This window comes from Vulpes lagopus, chromosome 22 (genome assembly GCF_018345385.1).
Source record: "Vulpes lagopus strain Blue_001 chromosome 22, ASM1834538v1, whole genome shotgun sequence".
NCBI classification, from domain to species: domain Eukaryota; kingdom Metazoa; phylum Chordata; class Mammalia; order Carnivora; family Canidae; genus Vulpes; species Vulpes lagopus.
The window spans coordinates 1,126,960-1,148,341 of record NC_054845.1 but is presented as its reverse complement, the minus strand read 5'-3'; the positions used below and the strand labels follow the sequence as shown (position 1 = coordinate 1,148,341).

The window sequence follows — 21,382 nt, the reverse complement described above, 5'->3', positions numbered from 1 at the left end:
CAGTATCTTTTCATTAGTGGTAATACTGAGGCCAAATCACATTAACCCTTTAAAAATATTAGTATACGATAAATGTTAAATCCTAACATTCCTCCTTTTATTAATTTAGTTGGTTAGATATGGTGGGTCACTTTTACAATGTCTTTGTGAACCTCTCTCAATGTGAGAATGACACAAACCAAACCAAACCGTATCCCCCAACAAGGCCAGAGTCAACAGAGTACCTGTTTGCCAAATAACTTTCTAGAAATGAAGGTAGCTGATAATAATGTTTCATCCTGACTTCAGACATAATAAGTCCTGGGCCTGGCCCCTTACACCTAAGCCTAGCCCTAATAACCATTAAGGGGAGGCGGAGTGGGGGGGGGAGGGGCTAGTATTACTTACTGTGAAAAGTGCTTTGCAGAAAGTTCTATACACATAAATGTGTGAGGCACAGAAAATCTTTATTGCCACAGGAAGCAAGTGCACTCATCCCACCTCACCAACAGATTTAAGAGTCACAGAAACGCAGACTTCACATAATAAAGTACAACACAGACTTGGGGAGAAATGGTCCCTTGGACTATATTGGCTGTAATACTGAGGTAACCAATTGACCTTGTTCAGTGAAAATACCTCTAACACAATGAAAAAAATCAACTAGTTATAACATCCAATTCATATATACAATTCAAATAAAAATATATATTATTTGCTTCAATGTATAGCAAATTTAATACATTAGTGTTTACAAAATAAAAACTGTATTCTACTGAAATTTTTCTTGTGCTTCCCCCTTATCATTATGCTTGAAAGACCAGGAAAGTATGATACTTAAGGAAACTTATTTATGGATTTAAAGATGCAGATGCAGTGTGTGGGTCCATGAAAGGCAGATAAATATTAACTGGAAGATTACCGCATCTTTAAAAATTGTTGCTTATTAAAATCTACAAACTTGAACTGTAAGACACAATTAAAAAAAACCCACAAAATTTCTCAAAATAGATTAGAATACAGGAAACGTTTCATGAAACTACTGAGATACTAACCAGTTCTATGGCTAATATTAAAAACTGAACAATCTATTTAAATTGTACTCATACTATTTCTACACACAGTGAACAATACAACCACAATAATCAACCTCAAGCTAGCAACAAAGTTGCAAGGTCCATAAAAAGCTTCTTCAGTGGGCAAAACACTATGGTACAATTAAAACATTTAGGTAGGAAAAAGAGCCTTTCAATAGTATAAAAGTTGTTTACTGGTGTTTCTATCGTAAAGCTAGTCTACAAATCAAAATGAAAAAGCAATTATATATGTGACAGTGATCAGAGACTACAGTCCAGACATTTCATCTAACATGTGGCTGATGAATTTCAGTATAACAGATTATGACTTAATATTTTTTTTTACGCAGTTATGACCTAGAGCAGAACTAAAAACCAAAAAACCACATATTCCAGTTCAGTATGCTGTTCTCAGCAATACCTGGGTTTAGATGAATCTGGAGGAAGTAGGTAAGCTATCAAATATCTTCTCTTAAACCAAAAGAAAAAATGTAAATTGGCAGAAATAGTATTTTTTTTTAAATCATGGATTCCAATGTGTAATTCTCATAAGTATGCAAGGATATTATTAACATTTAGTCACACACACACCCCCAAATATGCACACAGCCTATTAATTAAATAGGGGGAAGGGATGAAAATATACTTTCAAGCTAAAATGGATCTTAAGAAAAAACTGCATACACATATATGAAAGGCATACAAGGTTGTGAAATAAATAACGAATCCAGGTGTCAACTAAACCTCCTCAGAATTATGCCTACAAATGTGGGGTAGTGATTGTCCACACCTCTATGGTCTGGGCGAGCCCCGACTTTCTCTGACTCCATACAGGACATAAAGAAGAATTTCAACCTATAAAATGGTTCTCAGTCTATTATATTATTAGAGCCTTTTTAACAGTCACCATCCTTTTCACATTTGGGGTTAACTTACATATGTCTTAATCCATTCAACACCTTCTTAAATAGCAATATTTAAGTCACGGCTTTTGCACATCAGTTCAGTTGTTTCAAGTTCTCTGTCCAAGTAGTAGCTTCCTATTTTTATGATATAATGATATAAGCATTCTGAGTCAACTAAGTAAAAGAGACTTCTACTCTATTGCTCATCTTTTTAACTTTACTTTAGTATTTATTAATTGCATAAATGTGCCTGACTAAGCCAGCAAAAGTGACATTTTACGACTAAAAATGACACATTTCCCGTTAAACAAAATCAGTTTTATCAAATATTAAATCCACAATATTTTCCTTGGTTTAAATTGAGCATTTGCTTTCCATTTTTCCAAAGTCACTGCAACCCTGCCAATAACTACATCACTTAAACTTTCTTTATGACTGCAAAGATTCTAAACTAACATATAATAATATTTATGCTAAACACACTTAAAAGTAGACAGTGAAATTTCAAGTAAAATAAACTGTTTCCACATTTATTGGACCAAAAGGCCTCCACATCTAGATTTTACTTCTATAAATTAGACAAATACATTGTACATTCTTAAATAATGAATGCTTACAATATTAATTTGTAAGCTTTTCTACATAAAACGACTTACACAGGAATGTGAATGGATCAATATTTCTGTTACAGACTGCAACATTCTCTCAATTTTCTCTTTTGTGGCTGTTGTTTTGTCTTCCTGGTTTCCGCAGACTACCGTATCAGTCCTTATGCTTTGGCTATGAATCTGTTTGAGCTGAATGAGGCAACGTTGGTTATTAAGGCTTATGTCTATGATGGAGCATTATCCTTAAATCGAATGCCATTTCCAGAGAATAGTGGGAGAATCACAGCTATCTTGAATCTTCAGGCTCTGTTTTGATGACTTTCTTTTCTAAAGTAAAAGCTGAGTGAGGGTAGTCTTTTAAAATCCCAAGACTCTCTGCATAAAAATGGAAACACAAAGAGTGCAGATACTTTAAATCAATGGATCACAAAAAAACAAATTCCAACTTATGAAACAAACCCCTAAACTCCATAGCAAACAGTATCAACTATTCATAATTCTGCGATTCCATACAAAAATTTTATGTTTATAGAGTTGCAGTTAACAGCTTGGATTCTGGATTTAAATTCCATCTCTGCCAATTAGTAGCTATATACATCTCTAGGCAACTTACACACCTCTCTAGGCCTTAGTATCTTTCTTCATCTATAAAATGGGGGATAGTACCTATATAAGGTGGCATGAGAGTCAAATTCTGAAAGACACAAAAAACCACTTAGCACATAGACCATATTTTTATTTAATGCTTAGTTCAACATTATAAAAAAACCATGTAAACTAAAACTGGTCATGCATATACAACAAAGTTACTAGCTAAAATATTTAATTACTATCAATGAAAAAATGAGACAGAAAACATCTTCTGGGACGCCTGGGTGGCTCAGTGGTTGAGCGCAGGACGTGATCCTGGAGTCCTGGGATCAAGTCCCCCATCAGGCTCCCTGAAGGGAGCCTGCTTCTCCCTCTGCCTATGTCTCTGCTTCTCTGTCTTTCATGAATAAATCTTAAAAAAATAAAAAAACATCTTCCATATTTTTTTTTTCATCTTCCATATTTAAACATGGAACTGTGTTTAAAAGTTCTATCCATGATACATTAGGGTGGGAGAAACAGGGATAAGACTACTTTCATAAGGAATCATTCCTTGGAGTTATGTGTATATAGTTTTCTCAACCTCACGAAAACACTACAGAATGACAACAAAATGTAGTTTCTATGGAAATACTGGAAGACAGATACCTATACACAAAACACACTTTGAAAAGGATTCTAGAAGTGTAACCAAAACTAAAGCCTTATCTGAAATCAGTTCAATTTATGAATTTACTCACTCTATGCAAAAGTGGATTTTAAATTTAGCAAGAGTATAAAAAAAAGTAGCTACAATTTACTGAATTCCTATCAGCCAGGCAATTCATATATGCTACCCTGTTCAATGCTTATAACTACTCTATGCAGGAGAAATTATGTCTGTTTTACAGACGAAGCAACAGACTTCAAGTGACTCCTAAAGTTACTCACTTTAACTCAAAGACGGAATGATACTAGATACTTTCAAATGGTGCTGGTTTCTACTACTTAGTGTCTACCTCACTTTCTCTTGGGGAAAAATAGGCAGACATCTAACTATAATAAAGAAGAGCTTATCCTTTTATGGAGTTCAGTTTACTTCTGAAATATAAATATCATCCCCGACATGCATCTGCAAGAAAAGTTTAGATTTTGGTATACAAGGTTTCTTAGTGGGAGAGCAAACACATAATCCATCAATTTCACAGTATGAAAGGCTGGAAAAAAGGCAACAGCATAACTCAAATCAGCCATGGATTATTTGGTTTAAAATTCTGAAATTAAATTAAAAATAAATAAATAAATAAATAAATAAAATTCTGTATAAGGGCAGCCCGGGTGGCTCAGTGGTTTAGCGCTGCCTTCAGCCCAGGCTGTGAACCTGGAGACCCAGGATCGAGTCCCACGTCGGGCTCCTGGCAAGGAGCCTGCTTCTCCCTCTGCCTGTGCCTCTGCCTCTCTCTCTGTCTCTCATGAATAAATAAATAAATAAATTAATTAATTAATTAATTAATTTTTAGAAACCTGTATAAAAGTCACCATTTGTGTAATAGATAATCAAAACTGTATCAACCTTTATGAGTTTTCCCCTGTCAAATCTTTGGAATACTATGTTCTAAAAAAGACTGGCTATTATTAGGGCAATCTTATTTCCAAGGGGAGAAAAACTGACTAGTAGCATTGTTAGTAATGACTTTTTTTTGGCTGGGGGGAGGGGTCACAGGGGGGTGGTGGAGATGTGGAAGATTGGAAAGTAGAATTTAAAGATGTTTTATTCAAGTGTTATTGTCTCTCATCACATCCCATATTCTTACCTGACTGGGACTTTGCCTCACTGGAGTAAAGTCTACTCAGCTCTCCATCCACCACAAAATGATGCGGTTGTCTGTTCTGTAAATTAGGCATTCGGAGATTCAAAGGTCTTTCTCCTAATGAAAAGGAAGAAAAAACCCAATATGAATAATATTAAAAACACACTATTGGTTTTTCTTAAAAATATGTTTTCACAAATTTCCTAAACACTCCTTAGGGAAGGAGTAAGGAAAGGCAACAGGTACCGAAGAATTTAAATAATAGCTAGAGGAATATTTTAAATAATAATTGAGAAGGGAAATGGCAATTCATGCTAGTTCCAAGGTTTTACAATTCTATCAGGACATTTTTTAAGAGGGATACGTAAACTAAAGACAGATTTCCAGTAAGTACTCCCAATTCTGGCATATGGTAACATCCTCATCCCCTCTGTAAGGCATTCTCTTACCAGTGCAATCATTTTACCAAGACATGGCATTAACCACATAATAACAAATATCAAAGACAGAGATGGCTTCAAACAATTGCCTATTCTTAAACAGCAAGAACAAAACCTATAGCAAATCCATTAAAACAGAATTAGCACAGATATGGTAAAAATGTTTTACACGCCAAATCATCTCTCTCATGAACCTACATCTACATACTCAGCTGACTGCCACCCCAAACTGCATTATCCTGGTTTCACGAATTAAAGTCATCCAATCTTTAATTTTGGTTTTGCTTCTTAACTCTTTTAAGTCATAACCGTTAAGGATGACTAGAGAAGTTAAACAAGAGCTCAACTAAACAGTTTCTGTAATATTTTTAAAAAGGAAGAATGCTCTTCTCCTCCAGCACTCTGATCTGCTGACATATTTTATCCAACACTTAGAGAATGCTTGTTAAGATGGTGTTCTCACTTAGAGAGAAATCTTTTTTTTTTTTTGACAATGGCAGCCACTCTCTAGAAAAGTATAACAATAATATGTAAAACATCGGGATGCCTGGGTGGCTCAGCGGTTGAATATCTGCCCTCGGCCCAGGGCATGATCCTGGAGTCCTGGGATCGAGTCCCACATCGGGCTGGGCTCCCCACATGGAGCCTGCTTCTCCCTCTGCCTGTGTCTCTGGCTCTCTCTGTGTGTCTCATGAATAAATAAATAAAATCTTAAATAATAATAATAATAATAATATGTAAAACAACAACATTTTTTTTTCAAACATGTATCATTACTTGGAACTAGAGGATATACTTCTATATTAGATATTGTACATTTTCCTCCATTAGGGTGTAAGCTCCAAGCCACTGATGCATCTTTGGTGCCTAGAAGAGCACCTGGCACACAAGAGATACTATGAGTAAATGATGATTTGAGATTTTCTTCATGTGTGAATATAAAAAAAATGAATATAGTTTTTTTAAATGATGAAAATATTCATCAATCACAGCTTCCTAAACTTAAGAATTCAAGAGAACAATTTCCAATGTCCCACATAAAATATTTTCATAGGGAACGTAGGCCAGTCTAAAGCCTGAAAGCACATAAAATTTCTTCAAGTCTCTTCCATTCTTATAATATCTCTACAAATCTCTGTATTCTTGTCATAGTACTTCAGAAGTACTTACTGTACTCTCTTAGGAACCAAATATTATAAACATCATAGAAAAATTTGTTTGTGAAGTCTAAGAAAATATGAAATTGTGATCTTTTAAAAAATGATAAATGTCTCCCATGGAATCAGTTTCTTTGGGGAGAAGGATCTACACTGTTTACACGTTCCATTCCCACTCACCCTTTACAAAATTAAGTGTCAACTGTGTATGTCAGCTAATTTAGGGTTGAGGTAAAACACAAACATATAAACCAAACTCTGCTAATTAAATCTGCAGGATCAAATTTTTCTTTTGAAAAAGACAATTTAAAAACTAATTTTTATAAAGAATGTATAACAATCTATAAAATATCAGTATTTAAAAATAAGCTAACTTTTGTTTCTCTTTAAAGTGCACATAGTAACTGGCTCTCAAAATGTAGGTCACTCTAAGATATACCTTGTCCATCAGAATTATCAGAAGTCACGCCATTAGGGCTGTGCTCTTCTGAGGTTTGCCTGTAAAGTCCTGCAGAGAGTCTTCTCTCAGCATGCTGCAGTCTCTCATAGCCAGCTGGGGTGCAAAGGAACTCCATCTGCTTTGCCATCACCTTTTCAGGCTGCTAGTAAGTAAAGCAAAAATAAAATCAGTAACTAAAACATTCTACATTTTTTTAATGGTTTAAAGATGCCTATTTCAGACTCCAGGCAAATATATTTAGTATTCATTAAATTAGTTCACACTTCATGTGGTATACACGTTCCATAAATATGCTTAGATGTCTCTATCATGTTAAAACATAAAATGTTGGAGTCTGTGCAAAAGAAAAAAAATCTTCCTGCACATCCTTTAAAGAGAATTCCATTTCAGCTCAAAGGCAAAATAACCTTAGCTTTGTTTCCCCAAGTACTGAGTCCTTTAAAATATTTTTTTTAAAAAAGGAACCTCAAAGCAACAGCAACATCTGCTATAAACTGCTTCTAACACACAGGGTGAGATCTTGGCATTTTTATTTTAGGATTTGGCACTATATCTACTCTGATATGATGACAGTATGTTGGGGGAGGAAAGGTGTAAAATGGCTGTCTAGAAGAACAAGACAAACACACCTCCCACCAAAATTAAACAATGCAAATTATGCAGGAAAAACACCAGTGCCAACAAGACTCTTCCCCTTCATCATGGAATGAAACTGCAGTATTTCCCAACCAATCATAAAAAGACACGCTTAAAATACACAAGTAAATAGAAATTCATCTTTGCATGTGTTTTATAAGTTCTTTCTTTATGTATTGCTTTAAATTACTTTTATATGATGTTCAAAGCAGTGCATTTGTGTTATTTTGCCAAGGACGTTAATAGTCAAAATGCAGATATGAATCACTGCCATGCTACATAAAAGAATAGTATAAGGAAGTAGCTATATAAAATTAGTTACAAAAAAATCTCGATTCACAATAGAAAAAAAACAATAAATGAAAAGTATTAATTCACAGAAGAGGATAAAATCTTATACTATTTTTCTGAATGCACATAAACCAGATCAAAAGGAGCTTGTAACTTCAATTCATTTGAACTTATTACTAATTAATTGATAAAATTTCAGCAAGATTTCCAAGGAGGAAATGTGTTTTTCATTGTCTTCAGAAGAAAAAACAAAACTTGGCACTACTGAGTTGGCCAAGAGCCAGCTAGTGATTACTAGCTGGAAGATCCACAGGCATAAAACCTATGGTGCTTTCTAAAAGGTGGCATTTGCAGAAATGACTTTTTTAAATGTTAATTTCGGCACAGGACAATTAAATAATAGCAAAAGCGCCTGAAGCTACCTATTAAACGTAACTATTTTTTCTCATACATGAATCAAAATGATTTAGCCATAGCTACAATGTTGATGATTAATGTTTTATTGAGAACTAGTACTACTGTATCCAGAGTTGTATTACACACAGCCATAGTCAACATGGCTATTTTCCTGGTAGCAAATCGCTTCTTTTAAGTTTTCTTAAGTAGAGAATCTGTCTTTCTTCCTATAAAACTACAAAGAATAAGTATCACTGTATCAGATTTTACTCATTACATTATTATTGCTATCTTGTTGATACAGCTGTGGATCAAACGACATTTCAAAAACAACACAAATTCAGTCCTTGGATGCTTAAAATGGACTCTAGCTGAAGCATTTATTTTTCAATCTACAGATAAATAATATGGAATGTTAACTGGTGGTTTACATTACCTGTGAACCAAGAGCAGCAAGTTCTTCACTCTTAGCTTTAGCTTGCTGGAAGAGTGTTTGCATAGAGTCCTGGAAATCTGGAAATCCATCCTATGGGTCAAAGAATAAGTCCTTTTTTACTTAGAGTTTGTAAATAAAATATCAACAACTCAGAAAACAGGGCAAAGAAAACCACGTTAATCCTACTACCCGAGTAATCATGATTAAGATTTTTTTTTTCATGATTAAGATTTTAATGTACAATACTTCTTTTCAGTCTTTTATCTACAATTACCCTATTTCTACAGCTGTAACCTCACAATAATACAAATGAGAAAGATAGTAAGACTTATACATCACTGGAATACAGACTTCACAAGCATTTGTGAATAATAATGGTTATATATAACATTTCATATAGCATTTCACCTAGTGGTTCAATTAGTAATAAGCACTATATTCAATCAGATTGTTTAGATTCTTTTTCTTATTCTTAGATTGAAAAACACTCCAAAAATATTTTCATAGAAATAGCATTTTCCATAGCTTAGATTACCCAATACAGTCGATTCCTAGAAGTTCAATTACTGCAGAGGGATGAACATTTTTATGAACATTTTTCATTCACTACTTCCCCCAAGGGCCTTTACTAGTTAATCAAACCCTAAGTTTTTCTTGCCAGGACTGGGTGGTGTTGTTTTCTTCATTTTTGCCAATTCATATATTTGTAATGAGATTCAAAATTTTTAAAAACTTTATATACTGTAGTTATATATATTTTATAAATTCTTCTATCATTATAAGCTTCAAAAAGGTATCCTGCTTTAGAGATTTGATACTCAAACCTACCCTCTAATTTTTCTTTCTTTTTTTAAAGATTATTTATTTATTTATTTATTTATTTATTTATTTATTTATTTATTTATGATAGACAGAGAGAGAGAGAGAGAGAGAGAGGCAGAGACACAGGCAGAGGGAGAAGCAGGCTCCATGCAGGGAGCCCGACGTGGGAGTCGACGTGGGACTCGATCCCGGGACTCCAACTCCAGGATCACGCCCTGGGCCAAAGGCAGGCGCCAAACTGCTGAGCCACCCAGGGATCCTCCCCTCTAATTTTTCTAAAGCTTTATTTCATTGTTTGCTTTGTTTTTTAAATTTAACTCTCTAACCACCCATCAGAAATTTATTCTGTTTTATATAATGGGATAAAGAACCAATGAAAATTTTCTTCAAAGCGCTACCCAAGAATCCCAACCTGAATTTCTAAAGAATTCTGCTGATTTGTCATTTCTCCTTCAGCATTTCATTGACAGGCAATGGGGACTGAATCAGAATGACCTGCACTCAGGGCGCCTTGCACAGTTGGTTAAGAAGCTGACTCCTGATTTCAGCTCAGGTCACAAATTCAAGGTCCTGGGATGAGGCCCTATGTCAGTCTCCCTGCTCAGTGGGGAATCTGCTTCAGGATTCTCTCCCTCCCTCCCCCTGTCCACTCTGCACCCCTTTGCTCACACATACACTCTTTCTAAAATAAATAAATCTTAAAAAAAAAAAAAAAGGGGGAAGAAGATCTGCTTTCCATGTTCCAATTCTATCACTTATTCGCGATGTAACACTGGAGTATTAACTCCACCTTCCATAACCTTAGTTTCTATCATATAAAAAATAGAGACGGACACTTGGGTGGCTCAGTCAGTTAAGCATCTGCCTTCAGCTCAGGTTATGATCCCAGGGTCCTGGGATGGAGCCCTGCATTGGCTCTCTCCCTCTCTCTGCTACTTGTGCGTGCACTTGCTCTCTCTTTCTCTCTCATAAACAAATCAATAAAATCTTTAAAAGAAATACAGATAAGATCACCTATCTGTTAGGGTTGTTGTGAGGAGCAGATGAGACATTGCCTTTAGCATGTAATCACTGCTAAGTAAGTGTATCAATACATATGAAACAGAACTTCTATTAAACAGAACTAACTTGGGGGCACTCTCCCCCTGGACAATACATCAACTTAAATGATTTTCGCTGCATACTTGAGAAAAAAAAAGCTACTATAGTGTGCCAATCCACCTACTTTTTTCTAGCTTTTTTTTCTCATTTATTGCTCCACATGAATTTATATCTATAAACATCACAACAGCATGGTTTTAGTAACTTTACTAAAAGCTACTAAAGAACTCCTCACCGAAATGGTCATTGATCTCCAAAATATTTCACCCTTAGTTTCATGAGCTAATTATTTGTAGCAAAAAGTAAATCATTAAAAACCAAAATTCTTATAGTAACATAGCAGAAAGAGATGTAATAATAACAAAGTATCTTATCTTATTTGAAATAAGAGATACTGATTCAAAAGTTTTTCTCCATCAGGGTCTTATTTCTCCACTGTAGATCTCGTGTTTTCAAAGATTTCATCTAAAAAATTCATTTCTTAATAATTTGCCGTTTTTAAATTCAAAGACATGCAATGAAATAGAGTCAAGGGCAAGTAAATTTGACATCTTGAGATAGTTCAGAGAGCTCCATGGTGGGTCAACAGACAATCAGCATTTTTAAAGTAATGAAAATAGTTGCCTTTCCAGGACCCCACAAAAACCAAGGACTCTGGGCTCAGAGGAATGTATGGAATATAACCATTGACTGAGCTAGAATGAACTTTATACAAGTGGATACAATCTAAATCCAAGTCAAAAGTACACTTGTTTCGTCATTCCATTTTTCTCTAAGAACTTATTTAGACCTACAAATCTAACTTTCTCTTTAGCAATCTCTCTTTTGCGTTAAGAGCACCTATCTGTTGGGGTTGTTCAACAAGGGAAATTCAATGAGGGAAGCTAGGAGAAGATCTGGAAAACAAGAGAAGCTATCACTTTCCAGGTGACTACCCCACACCACCCGTTCCAACTATGTTTCTGTATTTTACACATACTATCTCATTTAATGTCTACCACAGCCCTAGATTCCTTTCATTTTACAGCTACAGACACTGGCTTCAAAGCCTCTGCTCAAAGTATAAAATCACAGAGTTACCACATTTATGAAATTCACAGCCATAAACAGAGGCACATCACATCCTTTACAGGAACTGATTTAGATTTACAATGAGTTCAAAACTCAATTCTACTACTTACTTTGATACTAGAAAGACTATTTCATCTTTTTGTGTCTACTCAGCTAACTTTAGAACCATTTTAAGAAACCAAAAAATTCATGAAGAACACTTAGCACAAAGACTGGCACATAGATATTACCCCATAGATGTTTGCTACTGATATTTATTAAGTTCCCCTTAAATGCTACCAGATTTTTATTTTTTTACTTTTTAAAATTTAAATTCAATTTGCCAACGTATATCATAACACCCAGTGCTCATCCCATCAAGTGCCTCCTCACTGCCGGTCCCCAGTTACCCCATTCCCCCACCCATCTCCCCTTCTGCAAAATGCTACCAGATTTAATCACAGTAAAATAGCATGCTATGAGTGACTTGCTGCATCTCTATGATACAGGGGGAATAAGATAAATGTTAGGGATAGTTACATAGTATAGACATCTTAGAGATTACTTACACGGTATAAGAAATCTTGGGTATTAAACAATAAAATCAGCAATACTATTTTGGTAGGAACTGTTTTAGTGGAAAGAACAATGGAAATTTGGAAACACTTGTTTATTCATTAATCAAAAACCCCTTGTTTGCCTAATAAGTTCTAGACTTTGTACTCAATGCTAGGGATTCAATGACTCCTGAGAGAAAAGGACAAAGAGATCCAGAACATAGTGGAGGACACTGTGTCAGGAAGTCTTCTGAGAGGGCATGATGTCTAGGATAAGACTTGAAAGAAGAGAACTCTAGGCAAAGACAGAAGCTTACAGAAAAGCCTGGAGGTGGACAGCTGGGTGGCTCAGTGGTTGAGCGTTTGCCTTTGGCTCAGGGCGTGATACTGGGGTCCTGGGATCGAGTCCCACATCGGGCTCCCTGCGTGGAGCCTGCTTCTGCCTCTGCCTGTGTCTCTGCCTCTCTCTCTCTCTCTCTGTGACTCTCATGAATAAATAAATAAATCTTTAAAGTAAATAAGAAAGAAAGAAAGAAAGAAAGAAAGAAAGAAAGAAAGAAAGAAAGAAAGAAAGAAAGAAAGAGAAAGAAAAGAAAAGAAAAGAAAAGAAAAGAAAAGAAAAGAAAGAAAGAAAGAAAGAAAGCAAGCCAAGCCAAGCCAAGCCAAGCCAAGCCTGGAGGCAAAAAGAACAGGACAACACACTTGGGAAGCCATACAATATTTAATATAGCTAACAAGGGAATACGCTGAGAAAGGAGTGGTGAGAGAAATTGGGATACGCAGGGCCAAATTCTGTAAGGCCTTGAAAGCCATGTTAAGAACTATAGATTTAAAAAAACAAAAACAAAAAAAACTGTAGATTTTGTCTTAAAATCAGAAGCCACTGAAAGTCTCGGGGAAGAAACAAACCAGATCTGCGTTTCTTAAAGCCCAATATGAATGTGAGGAGGACAATATACAGTTCCAGCTTCTCAACATGCCCTGGGTGGAGTGTGTCCAGGCCAGAACCTCCAATATTCCAGTGCTGTTCTAGTCTTTATGTTGAGAACTAGATGTGTGATACCAGGCAGGAAAGTTAACCTCCTTATTTCCAGTGTTCCCAAGTTTTAGATGGAGATGAAACCATCTGCTTTATCCACCCAGTGGAGATTTGTGGGGATTAAATGAAGTAATGCAAATGGTAACTCTTGGCAAAGTACACACTGCTATACAAACATACGATGGCACCATTGTCTGGATTATTCAACCATGAGAATATGGAAAAGCTGGAAGGGGAGGACTTCAAACTCCACATGTGAAAAATTTTGGGAAATAAGACACTGCTCCTTTGTTAATAAAGAGAAGTAAAAACATGCAATAAGCAATAAACGGCAATATCCAAGTAATCAGTGGTCTCTCTGAGACTGGAGTACATTAGTCATTCTGATTTGCTCCCACAGTCTCTGATAGTTCATTATGGGAAACTACAGGACTGAGGAGCTACATTTTCAGGTACCCCAAAATATATGGCTTAGAAACAAGAGTGAGAACATTCCCAAGAAACTGGTCTCTTTCACATGATGTTTGGTGCAGGACTTTTGTTATGTCTCTCAAGCTTTTTTCTCCAGAACCAGCTGTACCACTGCTATGAGCAATTTATCTTCATGTCATATTCTTGGCTACTGCCATTAATCATAGTGTTTCCATACTGGGGAGACTCTGATTCTGAGCACTGAGAAAATAAAAGACACAGGGTGGGATGCTGTTCATGACCTAATTACTCTCATCCCATTGGTCTCCACCCCCATGCCTCCCCAACCTTGCCACCAAATACCAGCAAGCTACTTTAAAGCCACTGCTTAGCTGTCTTTATTTTTTATTTTTTTTTTGCTTAGCTGTCTTTAAAATGGTTTGTTCCACCAGATGTTCTCAGCCTCACACGTGCATTTTCTTTTCTTTCTTTTCTTTTTTTTTTTTTTTACTCACACTTTCTATATGAATAGCAGATTGTAATGCTTCTGTTTTTCTGATCCAGAGGGGAAGAGTCTACATCAAATTAGACCAGCTTTCTTTCAACAAACTTAGTAACAGCGTAGGTGGATGTTCTGACCCTCTTCCCTCCCCCTGCCTCCTCCTTCCACCCCCATCCCACTGGAACTGCTAGCAGATGTTTCCTCTAAGTCTTTCTTCTTCAAGCCCCAATTCTCTGACTTTCTGGTCTCTATTAACAAACTGCATTTCTTTCATCCAGTTATCTCTGATTGCTTTGCACTCCCAGCCCACACAGGATCAAGAATGCTGTCACCTCCCATCTCTTTGCCTAGTATTCAGCAATTTCAGTGAAGGAAGAAATTCTACAGATGAGATCTGAACACTAACAGCCCATTTAGTCAGCTCCCGTGGCCAGTCCCAAGACAGGTGCTCTTACATATTCTTCCTCTCTTCCAAGATATTACTTACAACACTGGAGGTAATGACAGGATTTGTTCGTACAACACGTTATGTTCTTAATGAAAAAGAAAGGCTATCAACTGAATCCACTTTTAATTAATGTTTTTAAAAGACAAGAGTACCAGGGACTTCGGGTGTTGGTTTTTCATCTCCTTTAACTAGCTGTCAAGTTGTCTCAAATACACTGTCATAGGTACAACATAAATAAGTCAAACTAATTTTTCTTGACTTACTCTCTTTCCAACAGTGCTTTTCTTCATCCTAAACTGTCTGTCAAATGGCAATGTCTTAAATTTAAATACATTTTGTAATTTATATTGTTAAATTTTCCACTCCAAACTTAATAATGTTTGGGTATGCCTCCTTGAAATAGAAACTGGTAAATGCCACTCGGGATTTAAAGACTACCAATTCTGCACACACTCAGCCTTCTAATCCTAACAGTGCTTTTTACACGGAAGGTGCTTTGTGAATGCTCATCAGCACCCAGGAAGGTAGTATTGCTTTGCAGTTTAGGAGTCAGACCCAGATTTGAAGCCCTGGCTCTGCCACTGGATAGCAATGTGGTAACCTGAGCAAGTTACTGAGACTTTCTTGGTGTTTCTTTGGCTATAAATGGAAATCATAAAGCTTCCACATAAGGATAAACAAGAAGGTTTGTGATAATGAATTTCAAATGCCTAGCAGGGACAGGCATTAACAGATTCAATAAAAAAGTTATTTTTTCCAAGTGTCCCAGAGCTAGATTTGAGGTCTCTGAAGAAAAAGCAAGCAATAAACATAATTAATTTCCATTTTAGCTGAAAGTGAATCTATACAAAGGGTTGTATTCCAGGTGGGCAAGCTATTTATCCAGCCGGGACAGGAGAAATACCCCCAAACCTCACTTACTAACATAAAAGGTTGAAAAGGTGCCTTCCTTAGAGGCTTCATTCCAAATGATGGGTTACCCTAAAGCCTTTCCAAGCTAGCAGGCTTTTTCCTCCATGTCTACTGCATTATTCTCAGAATTATAGAAGGTTCAAAATCTCTTGTGTTTTTTTTTTTTTTTTTTAATTTTTTTTTTTTTAATTTTATTTATTTATGATAGTCATACAGAGAGAAAGAGAGAGGCAGAGACACAGGCGGAGGGAGAAGCAGGCTCCATGCGCCGGGAGCCTGATGTGGGATTCGATCCCGGGTCGCCAGGATCGCGCCCTGGGCCAAAGGCAGGCGCCAAACCGCTGCGCCACCCAGGGATCCCCTCTCTTGTGTTTTTTAATGTCTAATATCCCCTATAGAAAGGAATGCTATTTAAGGACAACAGATTATTCCGAGTACTTCACTACAATTCGTATCCTGTATTAAATGATAACAACAAAAACAAAAAAATAGCTAACTATCCTTAAAAGGAAACAGCCTACTACACAATAAGAGGGGAAAAAAAAAATCACACAAGGATTTTAAAACTTCTATCCAACCTTCCACAAACAGATCAGGAAATCACAGCATTTAGCAAGAAGAAAACATCTTACCAAGCTTGAACAAAGTGCTAGTTTTATGAGTGTCCTAATGTACTGGTAATGGCATGCAAGAAAATGTTTCTTTCCCTTACATGTCTATTTTTTATGTGATTTCTATTTTGTCTACTGGATATTACATTTCTTTTTGTTCACTAGAAAAACTAATTTTTTTTTAGATAAAAAAAGTCAGTAACTTGGCATGTGTGTTAATTGGTTATTATCATGGATTTTAGAAAAATAAAAATGAAAATGAAAGAAAAATTCTCATTAATTTGGGCCTAGTAATTAGTAATCTGCTATAATTTATAATGCATTAAGCTTATCTTTATAGGATTTTCTTTTAATGGAGAATTAGTAATTCAAATGAAGTAAGAAACAGGATGTTCAAAGAATTCTAAAATCCTTCTAGTTTTACTTATGAAGTCCTTGGTATCAGTTATAAATTCCGAACAAACTGGTCTCATTGTTCTCTGAACATGTGTAGTTATTTTCTTAGCTCTGTCTCTGCCCATGCTAGTGTATCTTTGTGATGCCCCTTTACCTTCTGAAACCCCACACCTTTACCTTCTGAAACTCTACCCTTCTTTTATCCCCTCAACAGAGCCTCCCTTAATCTCTCCTCTTGCCAGGAATTCTCCCCCTTGCTGGGAGCCACATAGAAAGGAGGTATAAACAATGCACTAATACTTGATGAAATGTCATTAAGGGAGTTTACAATCCTACACATCACTCACTACCTGTCTCAGAATCAGCTTCCAGAACCGAATGAGTAGCTCTGGTATCTTGATCTGAATTAGAGTACACCAGAGAACTTAAACAAGGATTGACGCCAATACTGTATATTTTGCAAAGGATTACACTGGCTACATGTGTAGGTACACATATGCAAAACACACACATACTCTGAAGATACTGTTGCCCAATCATACATGAGTGCTTTTAAAAAAACAAGCAAAAACAAAACATTTAGAACAAACCAGCAAAAGAAGTAAACTACTGTCCTAAATTCAAAGCTCAAATCCCTATTTATTTCTGGGAAACAAAAATCAAGAATTTAGTGTCTATAAGAGCATTTAAAGTAGCCTGAGTTGATGAGTCACCCTTGTCTTATTTAGGAAGGGTTAAAACTGTTATTCACAGAAAAAGGAAACAGCGATTATCTTAATTCTAAGTCCAGAACTGTTCAAGTGGCTTTGTGAACGCTAGTAAAACAATAAACTAACCAAACAGAACCATCATTCAATTATCTCTAGTGGAACATATTTAAAGGTGACATCTAATGCTAGTAACCCAACATTCTGAGCTACTAAAAGGAAACTCAAAATGTTATGACTGGATACAAAAAACACTTTGCTTAAATTTCAGATAAGGGCCAATGAGAAGGTCAGAAAGACTTACCAATACAGCCTAACAAGAAAAAAATGACAGCTCAAACAGGCCATGAGATTCATGATCTCAAACTTCAATGTACAACAGTGATCTCTGAACACAGACAACAAAGGAAACCAGGGCCTAAATGTGACATGAGTGCGAGTCAGGGTCACACAGAGAGCCAATGGTGGACAGAAAGAAAGGTAGACAGAATTTGTAGGCTAGCAGGTGACTACTTTTCCTGGTCTGTAGGCATGTTTTATACCGTCTTTCCTCTAAATCCTTCAATGGCACATGCCTTCTTAGCGGTGTCTATGTTCACCTGCCATCCCTTCAGGGGCAGAGTCGCTGGGATCCTCTCTTGTTCATGATCTTGGGATGCAATAGGATGGAAACTACTTCACTAGTTAGATTATCTTCTAATGGCCTTTTGGATAATTTCAGCAAGTTTTTTGCATATCTGAGGTTAACCCACCTTAAACATTACAAAGAGCTAACAGTGAGGTTGATTAAAAATAAAAATATAAGCACAATTTTTTAAAGTGTGGCCTTTTTTGGACAAAAGTCTTCTCTTCTTTGAAAACCACTGCTTTAGGCTAAAGTTCTCAAGAAGTCAAAGATGCTTCATCATCATAGCCATTGATTATTCACCCAAAAGATTTTATTAAGTGCCTATTTTTTTTTTATATTAAGTGCCTATTAAGTACAAGGCACTATGATCAAATCTGACTATAAAGTAGTGGACAGGTAAGAGCTGGAGTCTTATCTAATGGGGCAGACTTATAATAAAAACAAATATATATAATTTCAGATACCAGTTAAGTACTATGAAAACACAACAAACCAGGAGAATGAGCCTAAAGCTGATTTTGAGGTAAGGGTGCCCTTTTACAAAGGGAGGCGTGGAAGTCAAGGAAACTCTCGGCTATGAGCTGAAGCCATGGGAAGATCAAGGTAGGGCAACAAACAGTAAGCGCTGAGGCACAAATGAGTGTGGCATATTCCAGCAACAGAAAGTGGGTCAGTGTAGCTGAGACACAGTAAGAAGGGGGAAGTGTGGTAGGAGATGAGGTTAGAGATACAAGGTTAGAGTCAAATCATGTTAGGTCTTAGATGTCTTGGGAAAAAGTGTAGATTTTACACTAGGTATAGTAGTAAGCCATTGGAAAGATTTAAGTGAGAAAGGGATTTATGTTTTTAAAAGAGCATTGTGACTTCGGTATGACTGAAACATTAGTCCACACAGACGCTTCATTAAAATGAGAAGAGTTTAGGGTAGTCAAACATAGCTTATTTGCTCTAACTTGAAATTAAATAACAGATGACTAAGAGAGTAATAAGGACCTTCATCCCCTTGTCCAAGAAAAAAAAGGAAGGAGCTGTCAAACTTCAAATTTCTACACTGCTTGCTGCAGACTGGCCTTTTAAAAAAACGTTCAATCCAAATTAAGGAACAGTACTTTTGAAACCATTCTACAGTTCTGACAGCCCTAAGAAAAGCACTTTTTTTGTTGTTGCTCAACTCCCACCTTACCTCTTGGAGGCCTACAATCAAGACAGCCTCAGGGCACCTGGGTGGCTCAGTCGGTTTAGCATCTGACTCTTGATTTCAGCTCGGGTCATGATCTCAGTGTCCTGGGATCAAGCCCAAGTCCAAGCTTGGGGTCCCAGCTCAGTGGAGAGTCTTCTTGCCTCCCTTCCCCTCCGCCCTCTAGCTCCTCTAAATGTATTTGATGACTAATGATATAAGATCATAAAACAAATCATTTAACCAGCAAAATCTTAAATCTGTAAGAAATACCTATCGACAAATCAACCTGTGATAAACTGGACATCAATCTCATTACTGTTTCCTTCTAAGAATTTCTTCAGTATCCTACTTCAAATTAGATACCTCAAGGCAACAATTCTATAAACAATTCTATATTGTTTTAAAGATTCCACAATTCACCTTTTTCATTTGTTTATGGAACATCCTTTCCAGTTTGAACTAGTAAGTAAACATCATTAGCATAAGAAAATATAATGCATAATCTTACCTCCACTTTAATTCTTTTTGGGGACAATTCATCTCTTTCTCCACATTTTGACCTGGATGGAATGGGAAAAGAGAAAAACTTGAGAAGGTAACAAGTCTTATTCTAAAGACATCTCAATCTATAAACTTCCACCCAAACATATAGCCCTGAAACCCTCATACCAAAAAGTAAGACATTCATAATGAACACTGACATAACAAAAGAGACTTTTCATTATTTCTACTTAACATTAGGGAAATATGCAGACACAATTAAACATTTTAAAAGACCTACTATCTAAGAGTTCCCAACAAAGAAAATACTCAATAAACATGCAATGATCATCACATAATGAAAAAGGAAAAAAAAAAATCAAGGAGGATTGTATTGCATGATTGTCTTTTTATGGATCAGTAGGAACACCAGAATAAAATGACCAAAGTGGCCATTTAAGATGAATGCTTAGGGTTATGTAAGATTATATATGCGTGTGTGTGTGTGTGTGTGTGTGTGTGTGTATACACACACATATTTTTAAAGATGTAATTTATTCATTCATGAGACACACAGAGAGAGAGGCAGAGACACAGGCAGAGGGAGAAGCAGGCTCCCTGCAGGGAGCCCGATGTGGGACTTGATCCTGGGACCCCGGGATTACACCCTGAGCTGAAGGCAGATGCTCAACCGCTGAGCCACCCGGGCATCCCAGGGATATGTAGGATTAAAATGCATTTTGTCTGCCTAGTGAAAGTACAGATCCATTTTCCCTTGACCTAGAGATCCCTCTGCTGGGACTCTATCCCAAAGATACCTACAGATATATGAAATACTACTGCCAATTAAACTGTAATAAGCTATCAATTATAAGTTATCCCTCAAAAGATGTTAAAATGTCAAAAAAAGTACATTTCAGAATCAACACAATACGTATGGTGTTATTTATTATGGTGCTATCTATAATGATAAAAGACTAGAAATAACTCAAGTATCCACCAACAGAAGACTGGTTAAATAAACCATGCTGGGGGCACCTGGTGGCTCAGTTTGTTAAGCATCTGCCTTCAGCTCAGGTCATGATCCCAGGGTTCTGGGATCGAGCCTCACATGGGGAATCCCTGTTTCTCTCCCTCACCTCTGCCCCTCCCCCTGCTCATGCTCGCTCCCTCTCTCAAATAAATAATATTTTTTAAAAAATCATAGTAATCCACATAATGCAATACCATGCAGCTGTAAAAAAATAGTGAGCAAGGTGTGTATGTATCTCTCTATGACGAGATCTCCAAGATATGTTAAAAGCAAAATACAGAATAAGTGCATACATACTACCTATTGTTTTTTGGAAAAAAGGTAAAAATGAGAAAACATATTTTTATCTGCAAATGTATAAACATACATTGAAAAGATGAAAAAGAAACTAGTAAAACTATTTACATTGAGGAGAAGAAGTTAAAAAGAGACCAGAAGAGGAATGTAACTTTTTATATTATGTATTCACAGAGCTTTGGCTTCTAAATTATGTAAACACGTTACATATTTAAAAATATATTTAACTTAAAAAGTACATAAATGTAAATACTACAAGAAACAGCTAAAAATTGTTGAAAGCAGTTGCCTCTGGGGTGTGGTATTCAGAAGGGGAAAAGGGTGGAGTGGGGAAACTGCTGAGTTTCATTATAAGCTCTGTGTACTATATGTCTCCTTAAATCATGTATATGTATAACTTTGATTAGATTATTTAAATAAAGCAGTCAGAAAATGTATAATAG

At 36.3% G+C, this 21,382-nt stretch overlaps 1 protein-coding gene across 2 annotated transcripts in view; it reads right to left on the bottom strand.

Moving 5' to 3' along the window:
- Window positions 1-425: 425 nt before the first annotated feature.
- NAB1 (NGFI-A binding protein 1) overlaps window positions 426-21,382 on the bottom strand; it is a 45,894-nt gene continuing 24,937 nt past the window's right edge. The window contains exons 4-8 of one of the 2 annotated variants that reach the window (XM_041737161.1): window positions 19,638-19,689; window positions 8,766-8,855; window positions 6,986-7,148; window positions 4,953-5,066; window positions 426-2,943 (exon numbers count right to left, since the gene is read on the bottom strand). In XM_041737161.1, the coding sequence (XP_041593095.1) occupies window positions 2,855-2,943; window positions 4,953-5,066; window positions 6,986-7,148; window positions 8,766-8,855; window positions 19,638-19,689 (508 nt within the window). In that variant the 3' untranslated portion in view covers window positions 426-2,854. The remainder of the gene's footprint in view (window positions 2,944-4,952; window positions 5,067-6,985; window positions 7,149-8,765; window positions 8,856-19,637; window positions 19,690-21,382) is intronic. The other variant, XM_041737162.1, reaches the window with a different exon arrangement.